At 43.2% G+C, this 18965-nt stretch overlaps 1 protein-coding gene across 1 annotated transcript in view; it reads left to right on the top strand.

Annotated features, from left to right (window-relative positions):
* TTC9 (tetratricopeptide repeat domain 9) overlaps positions 1 to 2166 on the top strand; it is a gene marked incomplete at its 3' end in the record, with an annotated part of 30922 nt that extends 28756 nt beyond the window's left edge. The window contains exon 3 of the mRNA XM_079700402.1: positions 2087 to 2166. Coding sequence (XP_079556528.1) covers positions 2087 to 2166 — 80 coding nt within the window. The remainder of the gene's footprint in view (positions 1 to 2086) is intronic.
* Between the last annotated feature and the right edge of the window lie 16799 nt (positions 2167 to 18965).

Consider the following 18965-nt stretch of genomic DNA (forward strand, 5'->3'; position numbering starts at 1 on the left):
CGCAGGGGCTTTCTCTAGTTGCAGTGAGCGGGGGCTACTCTTCGTTGCGGTGCACGGGCTTCTCATTGCGGTGGCTTCTCCTGTTGTGGAGCATGGGCTCTAGGCGCGCAGGCTTCAGTAGTTGCTGCTCGCAAGCTCCGTAGTTGTGGCTCGCGGGCTCTAGAGTGCAGGCTCAGTAGTTGTGGCGCACAGGCTTAGTTGCTCCGCGGCATGTGGGATCTTCCCGGACCAGGGATCAAACCTGTGTTCCCTGCATTGGCAGACGGATTCTCAACCACTGTGGCACCAGGGAACACTTGAGGAGGTATCATTTAAACCATGACTTTGACTTGCTGTTGCCATGGTTGTTCATATGGCTGATTTTTTTTAATGCAATTCTCCTTCCAAGGAGTCTTGTTAGGATGAATTTGCAAATACCCAATATACTTTTTTCTTTATTTTTTTAATGAACACTAATATCTTTATTTTTATGTGTTGTTGATTTGTTTTCTGTATATAAATCGTGTTCCCCCAACTCTACTATAAGCCACTTGAGGACCAAGAATGGGACTCATTCAACAGAATTTTCTTGAGTACCTGCTATATGCCAGTACTGTTCTGGATGCCCTGCCAGGCATTTTGGAATATTATACAGCATTCATTTCTACTTCTGGAAGTAAACATCTCAGGCAGCCTAATTCATATTTTGGTGTGTGCAGGGCTAAACAGTTGTTCTATGTCCTTCTGCACTCATTAATTTAAGGGCTGGAACTGGGGGGAAATTCCCGTTTGTGGTGAGGTGGTTGCCTAACCTTACGTGTAAGAACGAGATAAGACAATGAAGCAAATTTCTTCTAAACTCTCCAACTAAAAAACATTACAGGGGCTTCCCTGGTGACGCAGTGGTTAAGAATCCACCTGCCAATTCAGGGGACACAGGTTCGAGCCCTGGTCCGGGAAGATCCCACATGCCGTGGAGCCACTAAGCCCGTGCGCCACAACTACTGACCCTGCACTCTAGAGCCCACAAGCCACAACTACTGAGCCCACGTGCCACAACTACTGAAGCCCGCGCGCCTACAGCCCATGCTCCCAGCAAGAGAAGCCACCACAATGAGAAGCCCGTGCACCGCAACGAAGAGTAGTCCCCGCTCGCCGCACCTGCAGAAAGCCTGCGTGCAGCAACCAAGACCCAACACAGCCAAAAGTAAATAAAATTATTTTTTAAAAAAACAACATTACAATCAACTAATATTTATTGATCATTTGGATTAAGCCCTTTTAGACATATCTATTTTGGTCCTCACAGCAATTTTATGAGGAAGATATTATGATCCCCGGGAGAGGCAGCCATTGGATTCAGATGCAGCAACTGTGTGTGTCTCCTTGGGCATCTGACTTAATCTCTCCGGGGCCCAGTTTTAATTTTGGTCACAGTGAGGATGATGAAACATACCTTACAGGATTATAATGAGGGTTCAGTGAGACAATGAAGGTTAAAAACATGGCATAGGGCTTCCCTGGTGGCACAGTGGTTGAGAGTCCGCCTGCCGATGCAGGGGAAACGGGTTCGTGCCCCGGTCTGGGAAGATCCCACATGCCGCGGAGCGGCTGGGCCCGTGAGCCATGGCCGCTGGGCCTGTGCGTCCAGAGCCTGTGCTCCGCAACGGGAGAGGCCACAACAGTGAGAGGCCCACATACCGCAAAAAAAAAAAAAAAACATGGCATAAAGTAGGCACTCAAAAACGGAGGTTGTTTCTTGCAGACGAGGCAGGAGGCTCAGAGAAACTTCTAAGTTGCCTGAGGTTAAACTCCAACTAACTGTGCTGACTCAGGACCACTGGGGTTTGCTGCTCCATAGAAATAAGGGGAGAAATTCCCCTGCCTCTCCTCTCCTTGCCATCTGCCCTCTGGGTCACAGGGACCTGTCCACGTGGAGCAGTGAAGGAGAGGAACCACATCCTGGTTGCCCTCTCAGCCACGCTGGACCTCGGCTGAGTGAGTCTGGCTTGTCCATGGTCTGCAGATACAGCTCTGGTCTGATTCCCCATAGACCCAAGAGTTCCCCTCACCAGCTGTTCCCTAAGGTGTGTTTCTCTCCTCACAGACACCAACGTGATTCGATATATCCAGCTGACGGAGATGAAGCTCAGCAGATGCTCCCAGAGAGAGAAGGAAGCCATGTAACTAGAACACCTTTCTAGAGCTGAGCCTAACCCGGGACATCCAGGCACCCCCTGGTGGAGAGCCCTTCCCAGGGTTCTGTTCCTTTCTCCCCACTTCCTCCTCCTCTTGTCCCTCAACTCTTTGTCTACTCCCAGTGTGAAAAGATGTGCAGATTTGGAATCTGGTGGGTTGCCCTGACAAGGGACATCCTCTTTCCAGTAGGGCAGCTGCTGAGAGAGACCTAACTTCAGCGGGAACAGCTGGAGAGGACTGTCACAGGTTGGGAATGCCATTGCAGCTTTGACTTGGGCCAGTGCTTCTGGCAGAGGCAGAGCCTGGCAGGTGCACCATCCCACAGGCGTCTGGCACGGAGCCCACGGGCTGGACCCCTCCACAGCTTCCTGACAGACTGCAGCATCTCAAGGCAACTGTGACAAATCCAGGGATGAGACAGACACCAGAAGCGTTGGTTAAGCCAACAGAGTCTGAGAATCTGTACACTGGATTTCTGTACACACACCCGCTCCCCACCCCCAAAACCTCAGGCCCTGCCTCCCTCCCTCACTGGTTGTCTTGGTTTGTGCTTCCTCCTCTCCCACTTGGGGATCTGAGACTCTGCCAGGATTCACATGCCATCGAAGCCCACTCTCAGTGCCCTCTGGTGACCACACATACCATTCTCCCAGACTCCCAGCCAGCAGGCAGCTGTGACAGCAGAAGGGCAGGGTAGAGTGGGCCAGGGGCTGACCACATAGGGATGGGGGGAGGGAGAGATGATATCTAGGGGAAAGAGCATTGTATAGACTGGGAGACTGAACTGCGGACGAATTAAGTGTAAATAAAAATAAATTAACAGGCAGCAGTTCCTGTCATTTCTGTTGAAAGCGGCCCACTCCCTCACTTTTACTCCCTCCCGCAGCCCCCAATCAGAGCTGCTTGCAGCCAGGTAGGATGGGGCTTCCCCCAAAGCAATGGGCCATTTGTGCAGTGGTGTGCAATGCTGGCTGCGCCTTTGTGCTTTTAGAGTAGGCTGGCATTGTGGAGACTGCCCAGGGATTTGGCTATGTGGGAACTTGTAGCCTCTTTTTGGATGAAATTACCTGGACTCAATATCTAGCACATAGAATGTGTTCAACAAATATTTGTTGAATGACTAAATGATGACTGCAGACCGGCTCTCCTGCCTTAAACCAATTTTATCCCAGCCTAGTCTCCTGATACCTATGCCCTTTTTGTGATGTCATGTTGCTTCAGTCAAATAAGAGACATTTACTGAGGGCTTCTTGTTTGCCTGTCATTGTGCAGTTTGCCCTGGGACATAGGATGTAGTCCCAGTCTTCAAGGAGTTGGAAGAGTTGAGAAATAGTCATAGGAGATTATTACCAATGATACCTTTAATTTATATGATGCTTTAAAATTTTCAAAGCACTTTCATGTATTTTTTGTGTGATCCGTGAGACAATATTGTACAAATTAAAATATATACAGATGCAATAATATTAATAGTGAGCATTTATTAAATGCACTATCCTCAGATCTTTACATGTATAATCTCATTTCTTTTGTGCAATTACCCTACTATTCCCATTTGATGGATAAGAAAACTGAAGAAAGAGAAAACTAGCCCAATGTTGCATGGCCTTGAGTGGCATAGCTAGGATTTGAACCGAGTCTGTCTGACTCCAGAGCTACAGCTATTAACTACTCTGTAGTTAGTTGCTGCCCTAAAAAGTATAATATGGCGTAGTTACAACCATTCAAAAGCAGGACAGTATGTGTGACAAACCTTGACTACGTCAATGATGGTACGTGGGCTGCCTTTCATATTTAGCCCAAGGTGAAAAATTGTCCCTAACACTTGACTCTCTAGTGGCGGACAAGGCAGCTGAGACTCAGCAGTTATTTCTGTGTATTGTTTATTCTCCTTGCTGATGGGCCAGCATGTATCCAAACAATCCACCTAGCATTCCTCACCCCATCCCCAGCTTTGGGGAAGAGTCACAATTATAGGTAGAGATTGAAAGGAAACACAGAGTTAATTTTGGCTTATTTATTTAATCAAAGGCTCCAACACTGCAGGATCCAATCACTTCTGAGGGGCCCAGAAGCCAGCAGCACAGGTTATATTCACATAGCTCCTCAAAGGCTTCCAACGGGGGCTGCAAGAAGGTGCTAGAAATATCCAGGGGCCCCCAGTTGGTTGCCTATAGCTCACCCTCTGGAGAAGGGAAAAAAGCTGTTACTGCTGCCACATCCTCCCCCACCCCTACCATGTCCTCTCTGCCCTCTTCCTGCAAAATGGTTTCACATGACCCCAACTCAAATCCACCCTGCAGCACACATAGTACACGCAAACGTGCAAAACTCCCCTCTTCCTGAGGCTCCAGCCCAGAAGGTATGTGAGTTGGCAGACTGCCTGTTAGGATCTGAAGGATGAAGATGAGGTCAGAGGTGGCGTGCAGAACCAGTTCAAACCGGCAGGGTCTTCCTTTGGTCTTCGTGCCATGAAGAAGGACTCAGAGTAACTATTCACAACGTGGAACAGGAGAGGGGTCTTGCCTCACCGAGTGAGTTGGGGCAGAGCTGGACAGCTGGGGATGATAAGATCGCTGCCATCCATCCAAAGAAAAAGGTTGAAAACCAGAACTAGGTGAGGACAACCTCATGGGACCTCCTAGAACAAGCGACCAGGCCTTCTGCTTGTCTGGTAACGTAGGTACGCGTGCTGGGAACTCCATTCACTGTGACCCAAAGTTAAATGATCCCAAAGAAAAAAGCTGCCTGGGACTTGTTTGAGATGGTGGGACTGAACTTCCTGTGCGTTTGTCCAGAGACTTCAGACAGCTGGTAGGCAACATTAGCTCTGTTCCCCTTAGCAAACCATCAGTTTCCTTCTCCTCATCCCTCCCCCAAACAGGGACTGTTATTTAATTACACGTTTTGTTTGCAGATGTCACTGCTGAGCTATACTTGGAGCGCTCATCCTGGATCTGACCTGCTTTGCCATCTCCTGCTTGGACTTTTGTGATAGACTCTTTGGGGAAAAAAAATTATACTTTTATTGTAATTATTATGAAAGCCTCACATGTGTAATGTAGAAATATTAGAGGAAAAAAAGATAAATTCCGCCCCATAATCCTACTACCGGAGACAGATATTGTTATCCTTTTGGATGTATCTTTTGGTTGTTTTTGGTATAAATGTACACATGCACATGCATTTTTTAAAACAAAGATTGGATCATACTGTACATACTCTTTAATAACTTACTTTTCAAAATGTGTATTTATATTGTAGAATATGTAATGCATACACAGGTACAAAATTCAAGAAGTACAAAAAGATCTGGAGTCAGAAGTAAATCTCTTTCCTGCCCTGTCTGCCAGCCTCTAGTTTCTCTCCAGCTACTTGTATATCCTTTCAGAGACAGTTACGCATTTTCAAATGTATGTATCTATTTTGTCACAAATGGTAGCACATGGGACACACTTTTTGCACCTTGTGCTACTTCACCCACTATATCACGGACGTAACATTTTTTGCTCGTCTCCCAAACTGTTTCAACAGCATCCTCATTATGTGGGTGGACCCTCATTTGGTGACCAATCTTCCAATAGTGATTATCTCATTCATTCCCAATCTTTATTGTAAATAATACTGCAACAGACATTCTTGTAGCTAAATTTTGCACATATCTAGGACTATTTCCTTAGGATAAAATCTGAGAAGGATATCGTTTGGCTATCTTTAAGAATTTTGATATATTTTACCAACTGCCCTCCAGAGAGTTTGTACCAAAGCACTCTTCTATTTGCAGACTTGAGAGTGCCCTGTTCCCTGCACCCTCACAACGGGTGGGTATTATCACTTACCAAATCTTTACCAATTTGATAGGAAAATAATAGTATATCAATGTTATATGAACTCATAATTCTTTATTAGTGAATAGTATCTTCATATGCTTATTGACCATTTGTACCTCCTTCTTTGTGATTTTTCTATTTATTTGATATTGGTATGTTTATTATCAATATGTAATTTTATTGAGAGTATTATTTTTGGCAAGAACCATTGCCAAATATGCTTTCCAAGTGCTTTGCTTTCAAATTTTGTTTATGGTGCTTTTTGACATACATAAATTCTTAATTCTGCAATTAATTTGTTCCTCTGTTGCCAGCTTCTTCTGCCTACGGTTCATTTTCTCATTTCTATCAGAGTGGCCCTTCTAAAACACAATCTGATTATGTCACTCCACAGCTTAGAAATCTTTAGTGGCTCCTCATCACTTTTAGAATAAAGGCCAAACTCAGCATGACACACAAGGTCTTTCATGTGATTTCTCCCACTGACACCTCCTGGTCCTCTTCCCAAGGTTCCCTACATTCTACTGCTGCATAGCTTCTTGTGATTCCCCGAACCCATTGTTCTTGGGTCTCTGGGCCTTTCCATGCTGTTCCCTCTGCCTAGTTGGCTATGCCTCACCCCTCCAATCCACTCTGTGCCATGCTAACTCCTACAGGACTTGTTCAAGTCATCACTGCTTGAAAGCCTTCCTTGACCCCTTAGTCTGCATTCCAAACAACATGAGTCTACCTCTGCCTAGCATTTGCTACAAATAGGAATTGGAACTTCCTATTTCTATTTGTCTGGTCCACTCTCTGGATGTTCCTCAAGGCAGACACTGTGGTTTATTCATCTTTGCAGCTAGAATGCCTAGTACAATGCCTGGCACATACTAAATGGCCAATAAACATTGAGCATTGAACCTGGAATAAATGATGGATCCAGTGGCAAATGTTACCTGAAGTAAGTTCAGAGTTCACTGGATCTGGGCTTCTGAGGACTGAAGAAATCCTAGGAGACTTGGGTTAGAAGAGAAGCTATGTGCTCCAGTGCTGTGCTTTCCAAAACATCAGAATCACTTGAAGCAGCTTTTTAAAAATACATAATCTCAGGCTGTGCCTTAGATCCATTGAATCATGGGGATGATGCTCAAGCTACTATAGTTTTTTAACGTCCTGAAAAGTTTCCGTTGACCAGCTAGGTTAAGGAGCCACTGCTGAGGTAGACCAGCAGACAATCAGAACACCCAGCTCCACTATTTCAAATCCTGTGATCTTTCGACATGGATAGATGGAGCTTTGTTTGAATACCAGCTTTGATGTCTATTAGCTGTGTGACCTTGGGACAGTTGCTCGACTTTTCTGATCCTCATTTTCCTCACCTATACATGGCATAATGTCATATTTCTTAAAAGGCTGTTGGGAGGATTAAGAAGTACCTGTCTCCTAGCCCAGTACTTGGCACAGAGTAAGCATGGCATAAACATTCATTTCTTCCTCCCACCCTGCTCAGCCTCAGTTTCCTCATTTATAGTGTGGCTACTAATACCTGTATGTTTATCTTCTGTATTTCCCTACACGGCACTCTAGAAGAAAGTGAACTTCCAGCAGGCCCCTGGGTTACTCTCTGATCAAATAGAACAAGTATAGATACTTGGGGGTTAGGGGAGCAGAGGGAGCCCCATACTCCATCGCATGCCTTCTCCAAGCGTATCAGGCTCCACAGCAATTGGCTGGAATAATTCTGATGGTTTTCAGAACCGGGTGTTTCCTAGTCACACCCAAAGATCAACACAGTTTTCTTGCTGCAGTTGCTCCCACAGGCTAGCAGCTTCTGCGCTGCAAGGAGAAGGCAATTGTCAGGGAAGAGGATAGCCATCGCCCACTCTCCTTCCAATGCCATGGTATCCACATCCTGTGCCTCAGAGCAGGAAAGACAAAACTGGCTGCAAGGCCAAAATAGCTGATCTGCAGCTGCTTAGATTAAGGTGCCCCTGCTTCCCACTCCCAATGCCTGCACTTTCTCTTCCTGCCAGCCCAGAGCGGGTAGCCCAGGCAGGGAAAATGCATTCAGTCCATCAGGCATGACAGAGTTCAAATTACCAAGTCAGCATGAAAAGTCCCCCTCTAAATGGACTGAAATTGGATGCTGTAAAAAACCACACTCAGTGAGGCCCTTGGCTATTCATATTTGCTAAGACATGGAGAAAGGGGGAGAGGCAGAGGCCCCTGCAAAATGTTGGGCATCTCAGCTGTTCTGTTGAATTGTTTGTCTGGAAGGAAGCCAACAACTGAAAGCCAGATTTGCCCTGTCTTCAACATCTCACAGAATATTAGGGCTGGAAAGAATCTTAAAGCTCAAGAGTTCAACCTCTCAACTTACAGATGAGGGATCAAGTCCAGAGAAGATAAGTGACTTCTTCAAGTTCACACAGCTAGTAAGTAACAAAGCCAGAACTAGAACTCACATTAGTTCTCACATCAGTTTTCTAATAACAAAATTAACTTCTACCCAGTGAACCCAAATACACTTACAAAGCACCTTTCTTTTTTTAATGTAATGCTGTGACATTACTCTCTTTTAAAGAAAGAAGGAACATAATACTCATGCAGTCATTCCCTCACTCAATATTTATCATTCCCATCATTTCATTGTAGGTGGTTAACGAGGTATTGTCTCTGCTTGAGAAACTCACAGTCTATAGGGAAGAAGGAAAAGTAAAAAGGCAACTTCAAATCTGTGTAATAAATATTACAGAAAACACCAAGGGCACACCAAGAAGGGGCATCTGTAGCAATCCTGAAGGATCAAGGAAGATTTTCCCAAGGGAGTGCCAATTAGAGGAGCAATAGTGGTGAGAGAGGGGTCAACTTCAGACCAGGGTCAATGGCAAAGCTCTGTTACTCCCTTTCCTGGATACCATATGAAAGGATTTGAGGCCGTCAGCATGAGTTGTCTTTTCTTACCCTTTCCCTGTTTTCTCATGCCTGGGCTCAGGCAATGGCAATGTCACTTTACTACCCTTATAGGCCCAAGGGCTGAGAAGCCACAGAAAACTCTGCAGACTCTATCTGATTAAATCCCCTCTGTGCAGAGTAGGGACAAGTACACCTGTTATCTCTGAGTGCAATCGGAAGCTCTTCAAGACTTGTGATTTCCATAATAGGTGAAAATTCTACACTAGGTTTCACAAATGTAGCTCCAGAGCCATCATGGCATGCATACTTTTGATATATTCCATTGTTTTATGTTCCTTTTTTCCTCTAATCTCAGCCTCTTTATTCTAGAACAGCACTGTCCATAAGAAATATAATGTGATCCACCTGTATAATTTTAAATTTTCTAGTAGCCAACCTTAAAAAAGTAAAAATAAACAGAGAAAATTACTTTTAGTAATATTTTCTAAACAAAAATAAAATTAAGAAAACAATCAAAAAATTAAATCATCAGGAATAAATTTAGCAAAAGCGCGAAACTTATATTCTGAAGACTACAAAACATTGTTGAATAAAATTAAAGAAGACCTGAATAAATGGAAAGACTTTCCATATTCATGAATTGAAAGTCTTAAGATTGTTAAGACAGTAATATTTTCCGGGACTTACCTGATGGTCCAGTGGTTAAGACTCCACACTTCTACTGCAGGGGACAGGGGTTCAAACACTGGTTGGGGAAGATCATGCATGCCTCATGGTGTGGCCAAAAAAAAAAAAAAAAAAAAAGATAGTAATACTTTCCAAGTTGATCTATGGATTCAACACAATCTCTATTAATATCCCAAATGATTTCTTTGCAGAAATTGACAAAATGATCCTAGACTTCATATGGAAATTCAAGAGACCCAGAATATCCAAAATAATCTTTAAAAGGAAGAGCAAAGTTGGATGACCCACACTTCTTGATTTCAAAATTTACTACAAAGCTACAGTAATTAAGACAGTGTGATACTGGTATATAGATCAATGGAATAGAAATAATAGTCCAGAAATAAACCCTCTCACTTGTGGTAAATTCATGTTCGACAAGAGTGCTAAGACAATTCAATGGGGGAAGAAGAGTCTTTTCAACAAACAGTGCTGGGACACCTGGATAACCATATGCCAAAGAATGAAGTTGGACTGCTACTTCACATCATATACAAAATATTTACTCAAAATGGATTGAAAATCTAAATCTAAGAGCTAAAACTATAGAACGCTTAAGAAAAGAACTTTGGTGTAAATCTTTAGGATCTTGGATTAGGTGATGATTTCCTGGGTATGACACCAAAAGCACCAGCAACCGAAGTACAAATAGATAAACTGGACTTTTTACCTATTAAAATTAAAAACTTCTGTGCTTCAGATGACACCATCAGGAAAGCAAAACGACAATCCATAGAATGGGAGAAATTTTTGCAATCATCTATCTGATAAGGTAATTGTATCTAGAATATATAAAGAACTATTAAACCCTATAATAAAAAGACAATGGGCAAAAGCATCTGAATAGACATTTCTCCAAAGAAGGTATACAAATGGCCACTAAACACATTAACAAATGCTTAACACATCATTAGCCACTAGAGAAATGCAAATCAAAAGTACAGTGAGGGGCTTCCCTGGTGGCGCAGTGGTTGAGAGTCTGCCTGCCGATGCAGGGGACACGGGTTCGTGCCCCAGTCCGGGAAGATCCCACATGCCACGGAGCGGCTGGGCCCGTGAGCCATGGCCGCTGAGCCTGCACGTCTGGAGCCTGTGCTCCGTAGCGGGAGAGGCCACAACAGTGAGAGGCCCGCGTACCAAAAAAAAAAAAGTACAGTGAGACACCCCTTCATACCCACTAGGATGACTATCATCAAAAGACACATAACAAGCGTCCTGATGCAGGGAATTGGAATCCTTATATACTGCTTGTAGTAATATAATGTGGTACAGCTGCTGTGGAAAACATTTTGGCAGTTCCTCAAATGGTTAAACATAAAGTTACTGTATAACCCAGCAATTCTGCTCCTAGGTATATACCTAAGAGAACTGAATACATATGTCCACACAAAAACGTACACACTAATATTTGTAGCAGTATTATTCATAAAAGCTAAAAAGTGGGAAAAATCCAGATGTTCATCAACTGATGAATGGATAAATAATATGTGACATATCCATAAAATGGAATGAAATTAAGTAGTGATACATTGTATAACATGGGTGAAACTTGAAAACATTAGTGAAAGCAGCTAGTCACTAAATATCACATATGTATGATTCAATTTTTATGAAATTTCCAGAATAGGCAAATACTAGAGGCAGAGAGTAGATTAGTGGTTGCCCAGAGCTGGAGATTTGGGCGTGGTGGTGGGAGGATTTGGGGGGGGGTGATGCCTAAGTGGTGCAGGGTTTCTTGCTGAAATGTAATGAAAATGTTCTAAGATTGATCATGGTGATGGATGCACAATTCTGTGAATATACCGAAAGCCACTGTCAAGTACATTTTTTTTTTTTTTTTTGGCTGCGCTGCCCATTTGTGGGATCTTAGTTCCCCCACCTGGATTCAACCTGGAACCTCAGCAGTGAAAGCGCCAAGTCTGAACCACTGGACCCCCAGGGAATTCCCTCAAGTACATTTTAAATGAGTGAATTTTATCCCAATAAAACTGTTTAAGTAATGTATTTTATTTAGCCCAATATATCTAAAATATTACCATTACAGCATATAATCAATATAGAAATTATTAATGATGTCTTTACATTCTTTCCTTATAATCCAGTGTGTAATTTACACTGACAGCACATCTCCATTTGAACTAGTCACATGTTAATTGCTCAATAGTCATGCGTGGCTAGTGGTTACTGTATTGGACAGCAAAGTTCTAGAGCTTCAAGGACCGTCCTATGAGTACTAAACAGTCATCAGGGGCCTTCCTGGTTAATCTTGCTCTTTCATGGAGTTTCCATGTCCCCCAACTCCAGACCCTTCCGTAGCTGCTGCCACTGAACCAAGGCAGAGGGGCAAGGATTGCAACATCGTAGGAGAGAGGGCAGCAGGGAAGAAGAGAACTCCATCTTATCTGCTCCCTGGGCCTCTACTTCTGACCCCACTCTGCCTCACACACCTTTTGTAATGTGAGCCAATCAGAGTTCAACTTCAGACTTTAACACTTATTTGTTGTGTGTCTCATTTCTGAAACTAAGGATAATAACAGTACCATTCTCAAAGATTTACTGTGAAGATTAAATGCAATAATGGGGGTAAACTGCTTTGGATGGCGTCTGGTACAAAGTAAGCATTCTTTAGCATTAGCTAATTATTTAACGATAAAAATAATAATAGTAATAAGATGAGAAGGAGGAAGAAGGAGGAGCAGAGGAATATTTTTAACAGAATATAATATATTATATATATTATATATGCATATTATATGTAAATATATGATATAATGTAGTATAGTCCTTATCCGTTCATCCTTATCTGCATCTTTGTCATCCGTTCCTCCGCTGATGGACACTTAGGTTGTTTGCATATGTTGGCTATTGTAAATAATGCTGCAATGAACGAGCAGAGGAATATTATCATTCCTAATGTCTCTAGGTTTTAGCAGAGTGCCTGGCATATAATAGATACTCAGGAAACCATAGCTCTCCACCCTGGAAGCTTATGACATCCCCAACAGTGGGTTCTCTAGTCTCTGTGTGAATGCTTCCAGGGAGTTTCATATCAACTAGAGCCCATTCCATTTTTAGGTAGTTCTACTTGTTGAAATCCACCATCTTATATTGGACTGGAACTTATAAAATGCACAGATCTCAAGTCTTACCAAGTATGCAAACTGATAAGTCCTAATAATGAATACTCCCCTGCAACCAACACAACAATCATAATATAGAACATTGCTGTCACCCTAGAAAGTTCTCTCATGCCCCTTTCCAGTTAATCTCCTCCCAGAAACCCTAGAAGTAACCACTATTCCAATTTCTAGCCCCATAGATTGGTCTTGCAAAAATAAAAATTGTTTTTAAAGTTCATGTAAATGGAATAATACAGTATTGTCGCATTGTATTTTTATCTCAATGCACAATTTTATTCCTATTACATTTAATCATATTGATTTCAGTCTTCCCTTACAGCTTGTTGTGAGCACTTTCATCTTGATCCCATCACCCATATCTGCTAATTTCTCCAACTTGGTGCCATCTACAGATTTGATAATAATTCTTTCTTGTCCTTCACCCAACAGGAAACAAAAACAAAGATGGAGTCCAGCAGTACATGACTAGAAATCTCCCCTAATTTGAAAACTTAGGAGATGAGAAGCATTGTGGAAGTGCTACCAAAAAGGGGGCATGGGGAGAAGCTCCATGTTGATGGAGAAGACTGAGTTCTGCCTGGATTCATGGAAGGAGGGCAGTGGTGACATGGCATCCTGCTGGGGAGAGGGCAGGGCTGCAGAGGAAGGGCTGAGACTCACATGCATAGAAATGAGTGCTGAGCTGGAGGGAGGAAAAGAGCTTGGGGCGGGGTGTATGGAGAACCGAGGACCCCTCACTCATCCATAGTTAGAGGGCCACGAAAGTTTCCAAGATCATCTCGGAAGTCCTGAGCTAGGGTTATTGTTTGGTCTGGTTTTATGTTTGGTTTTATTTGTATTGATAAGTCCCAAATGGAGTCTGGCAGCTTATAAGAAAAATTATTTTCCTGGATTTAGAATCTACTGAAATTGTTAAAACCATGGAGCGCTCTTAGTCTCTCCCCAGCTTCAAATCAGTGAGGCTTTGGGTACCTGCTGAGTGCAGGCTGGAAGGTGGAGCTGCGGGAAAGGATGTTTGAGACTTGTTGGTTCTTTTCATCTTTCAGCCAGGGGACAATTCTGGTAAAGTAAAGCCCACCTTATCAAGATGTTCTTTAAACTTTTACTTTTTGATTACTTTTGCTTCAGCATCATAGGGGTTTCTGTTTCTTTGACACACATGTGAACTTAGAAATGTAGATAAGTGCATGACCTATGACAAAGGAAACCTGAACCTCCATCTGCCATCATTGGCTTTGGTACCTTGAACGTGTGGCAGGCCTCATTTACCTTATCCTCAACTGTAAGTGGGTGAAGGTGAGTCAGAATCCTGTCTGGGTATCAGAAGCACCCAGGCAGCATTTAGAAAATACAGATGTGGGGTCCTGGAAACCATTTTTTTAGAAGCTAAAATTCTGATAGTGGTTCACAGAGTCACATTTGGGAATCACTGGACTATTGAGGTCTCTGACGGTTCTAATAGTCTATAAATATGTGGTAGGAGATCCTAGCTGACACCAAACAGACTTGGTCTTTTCTGGTCCATGTATTTATTTCGTTTATTTGCATGCATCAATATACATATTGGTCAAAGTTGAGAAAACGCTTTTTTTTTTTTCCAGAGATTTAGAGAAGATGGAGAGATAGACATAAAGACAGCAGGGATGGAGTGTTTGACCATCAGGTATGGTTATAAGTTCATGGTAGACTGACATTTGATGGAAACTTCTATGATGAGGAAATGAGGAGATTAAAAAGGTATGCCAGGGGCTTCCCTGGTGGCGCAGTGGTTGAGAGTCCGCCTGCCGATGCAGGGGACATGGGTTCGTGCCCCGCTCCAGGAAGATCCCACATGCCGCGGAGCGGCTGGGCCCGTGAGCCATGGCCGCTGGGCCTGCGCATCCGGAGCCTGTGCTCCGCAATGGGAGAGGCCGCAACAGTGAGAGGCCCGCGTACCGCAAAAAAAAAAAAAAGGTATACCAGGGGAGTGCCCTACTGGCCTAGAGGTTAGGATTCCAGGCTTTCACTGCTGTGGGCCAGGTTCAGTCTCTGGTCGGAGGAACATAATTCAGCATAAGCAAGGTACTGACACCTCATCCCCAGTGGACTGAACTGTGAAACCTTTGAGCATGAGGTTACTTAGGCCTCTTAGGTACCATCAGAGCCGTCATTGAACTTGTAGTAGAATTAAATTCTTTCACTTCCTCCATTCTCCTTCTGCTCCTTGTAACTACAGCTACCTTTTAAGCCACTAAGTCCCACTTTCCTAGCCTGGATCTAATCTTACACCTGCCCGGGTTTGCACCAGTATCTAGTTAAAAGAACCCAAGGTCTTAGCTGAAGCATGTTCTGAGATCCAGAAAAAGGAACGGTAAAACAGAAGAGGAAAGGGAGCTGAGAGAAGCTAAAACTCTCTTTGTCAATCATGTTGCTCACCTTGCAGTTGAGAAACTGAGGCACAAAGCACTCATGCACAGCAAGAGCACTGCTAGCCTGGTCTTCAGTCTTTCTGGGATTCACTGCACAGAGACCTCAAAGTCTCTCTTTAGGACTGCTGGAGGTTGATTAAGTTGATTTCCTGCATCCCCTGGCAGGTGGCAATAGGTGAATTTTGAATAAGACTATTAATAGAAGGTATGCATTAGGGAATGTCTAGTGAATCCACTAATAGAAGAATTATGTCTGGTGATTAAAAAAAAAACTCATACTGAATATTGCTGATGTTAAACTCTGAATATAGGCCAAGGCCAAGAATGTTTGATATGGCAAAGGCATATTGGTGATGTGGTTCCCTCTTGCTACTGGTCTATATACAAAGACTTTATTCAAAGATGAGCTCACTAAAGTATAAAGTTAATTTCATTATAGAATGTAATCCAGTTCTTAGCATACCTGCTGGCATTATATCCTGGCTTAGAGTTTAAAAATCGTAGCAGTTCACACATCCCCTATGGAGAACCTGGGACCTAGATGGGTGAATAGCAGTCCTTCTCAAACTTTGATGTGCCCAAGAATCACCTTGGAGATCTAGTTAAAATGCAGATTACTGAATGGGAGAAAATATCTGCAAATGATATGACTGATAAGGGGTTAATATCCAAAATTTATAAACTGCTCATACAACTCAATATTGGAAAAAGAAAACAACAAAGAACACAATTTTTTAAATGGGCAGAAGACCTGAATAGACATTTTTCCAAAGAAGATATCCAGGTAGCCAACAGGCATATGAAAAGATGCTCAGCATCGCTAATCATCAGAGAAATGCAAAGCAAAACCACAATGAGATATCAACTCACACTTGTCAAAATGGCTATTATCAAGAAGTCTACAAATAACAAATGCTGGTGAGGATGTAGAGAAAAGGAAACTCTAGTACACTGTTGGTGGGATTGTAAGTTGGTGCAGCTGCTGTGGAAAACAGTATGGAGGTTCCTCAAAAAATTAAAAATAGAAGTACCATATGATCCAGCAATCCTACTCCTGGGTATACATCCAAAGAAAATGAAAACACTAATTTGAAAAGATACATGCATATGTTCATAGCAGCATTATTTACAATAGCCAAGATATGGAAGCAACCTAAGTGTCCATCGACAGATGAATGGATAAAGAAGATGTGGTATATATACACAACGGAATATTACTCAGCCACAAAAGAATGAAATTCTGCCATTTGGAACGACATGGATGGGCCTAAAGAGTATTATGCTTAGTGAAATAATTCAGACAAATACTCTACATTATCACTTATATGTGGAATCTAAAAAATAAAACAAATGAATGTATATAACAAAACAGAAACAGACTCACAGATATAAAAAGACAAACTAGTGATTACCAGTGGGGAGAAGGTCAGGGGAGGAGCAAGATAGGGGTAGGGGATTAAGAGACACAAACTGCTGTGTATAAAATAAATAAGCAACAAGGATATATTGTACAGGACAGGGAAATATAGCCATTATTTTGTAATAACTTTAAATGAAGTATTATCTATAAAAATATTGAATCACTATGTTGTACAGCTGAAATTAATGTAAAATGGTAAATCAACTATACCTCAATTAAAAAAAATGCAGATTAGGATTCAGTAGGTCTGGAAGGAGGCCCAAGATTCTGCCTTTCTTTGCAAGACCCGGGAGATGCTCCGCAGCTGGTGTGTGGGCCACGCTCTGAGGAGAGAGAGGAGAGAGTAGCCTGACTCCTGAGCAGAGACAGCCAGCCTGCAGAGTCAGCTATTCCTAACCCTGCATCCAGATACTCTTCTGACCATATCTTTATCTAGCTATGTATTGTTTATAAATAAACTACTGTATGCTTAAGTCTCACTGAGACTTTTGGGTATTCCAGCACTCCAAACATCTTGGGAATCAGGATCTGAACCCCACAGGCCACCTCTACTTCCAACCCCTTCTGCTAACCTCTAAGTCCTTCTTTGCACAGTCACCCTAATCCATACCCTATAATCCATACTCGCCAATTTCCTTTATTTCCCTATTTTCCTCCCTCTGAAATAATTTGCTTCTATAATAGGAAACGTCAGTTGACTTCTATGTGCCAGAACTGTGTTTTACGGTCCTGTCAGGTTTGTAAACATCATTTTATGAGACAGTTATTATTAGAACAATCATTTTACTGACAAGAAACTTGAGAACCAGAAGGGTTAAATAAACTGCCCAAGGTCGGGCAATTAATAAGTGGAAATACCGAGATGGGATCCCAGACCATCTGACTCCAAAGCCCACATTCTTGGCCACTGTAATGTGGGAAGTTGTCCTGGGAGCGTAAGCAATCCATTCTCCCTGGGATGTCAAGGACTCTTTTTTTTTTTTTTTTTTTTTTTTTGCAGTATGCGGGCCTCTCACTGTTGTGGCCTCTCCCGTTGCGGAGCACAGGCTCCGGACGCGCAGGCTCAGCGGCCATGGCTCACGGGCCTAGCCGCTCCGCGGCATGTGGGATCTTCCCAAACCGGGGCACGAACCCGCATCCCCTGCATCGGCAGGCGGACTCTCAACCACTGCGCCACCAGGGAAGCCCCAAGGACTCTTACTGCCTCTTCTCAGCCTAATTGTATCTGGTCCTAACCCAGTCTGGCTGCTTTCATCTCTCGTTAGCCTGGAACAAAATTACATTAGGTCCTGAATGTCCGGGATCAAAGTCTGGGTTAACCTTTGAGCCTCTTCAACACTAGAGAAGTTGGCCAGATTGATGTCTGAGACCCCCAGCCTCCTCTTCCTGACCCTCCCTGCTGGCCTCCATGAGACCACCTTTCAGCCCCCTCGTCCCTCTCACTTCAGGAGCCTCTGCCTTCCTTTGTTCTCTACTCTCCTTTCTTTCTACATCAAAGGTGGCTTTTAGAGAAAGATCTGAAAAGATTTCTCAGTGTCTCCACATGCATGAGTTTTTTGAGGCAGTTTGCCTTTTAAGCCTTATCACTTAATCAAGTGAGAAAAGTTCTGGGGCGCTTAGGTCAGAAGGATATATGGCTGTTGATTAGGCCCACGCTGGAAAGGGAAGTGGGAGAAGAAAGGGCATTCCAGGCAGGAGGACATATGCTTGCATATCGTAGTTACTCAATAAATGTTGACAAAACACTGAAGAGGAAATGGATACGTTTAGGTCCACTGGGACCAGAGAAGTATCTCCCTGCAAAAAATCTGGCCTCCCCTCCTGAGCCTTTATCCAACTCTAAGAGAGTTGGACAAAATATGCTTAATAGATAGTGTTTTCCCCCTTCTCTTGGCCACATAGTTGATTTTTCCTTTAATTTAGTATTCTAAAAGTAAAAATAATAATTCCACCAGGTACCACTTAAACAAGAGGAAATCTCTGACATTCAACCAAAGGTACTTGTTATGATGGAACAGGTTAGAATTGCCTACTTTACCTTCCCACTAGCTCATTTGGTTATTCAGGCCTCCACAGTTTCTCGTTCTAGAAGAGTGACATAATCATTAGGAGTCTGGCCTCTGACCTTTGGAGCCTTGTCAGGACTAGGGACCAGAACCTAGAACTTTGCCAGGGAGGCTACCTATCAACCCAGTGCATGATCTGGTAGCTCCACCCATTCTTTCATTTCTCTGGCCCTCACTCTCCAACCCCTTGGCTTGTCTGTTATGAGGACCTGTGACCACTCCCCTAAGAGAGCAGCAAGCAAGAAGACAGCAGCGAAAGCAGCTTTAGGGTAAATTTCAGGCAGCAGGAGGGCTCTACC

This window comes from Hyperoodon ampullatus (genome assembly GCF_949752795.1).
Source record: "Hyperoodon ampullatus genome assembly, chromosome: 3".
Taxonomy (NCBI): Eukaryota; Metazoa; Chordata; class Mammalia; order Artiodactyla; family Ziphiidae; genus Hyperoodon; species Hyperoodon ampullatus.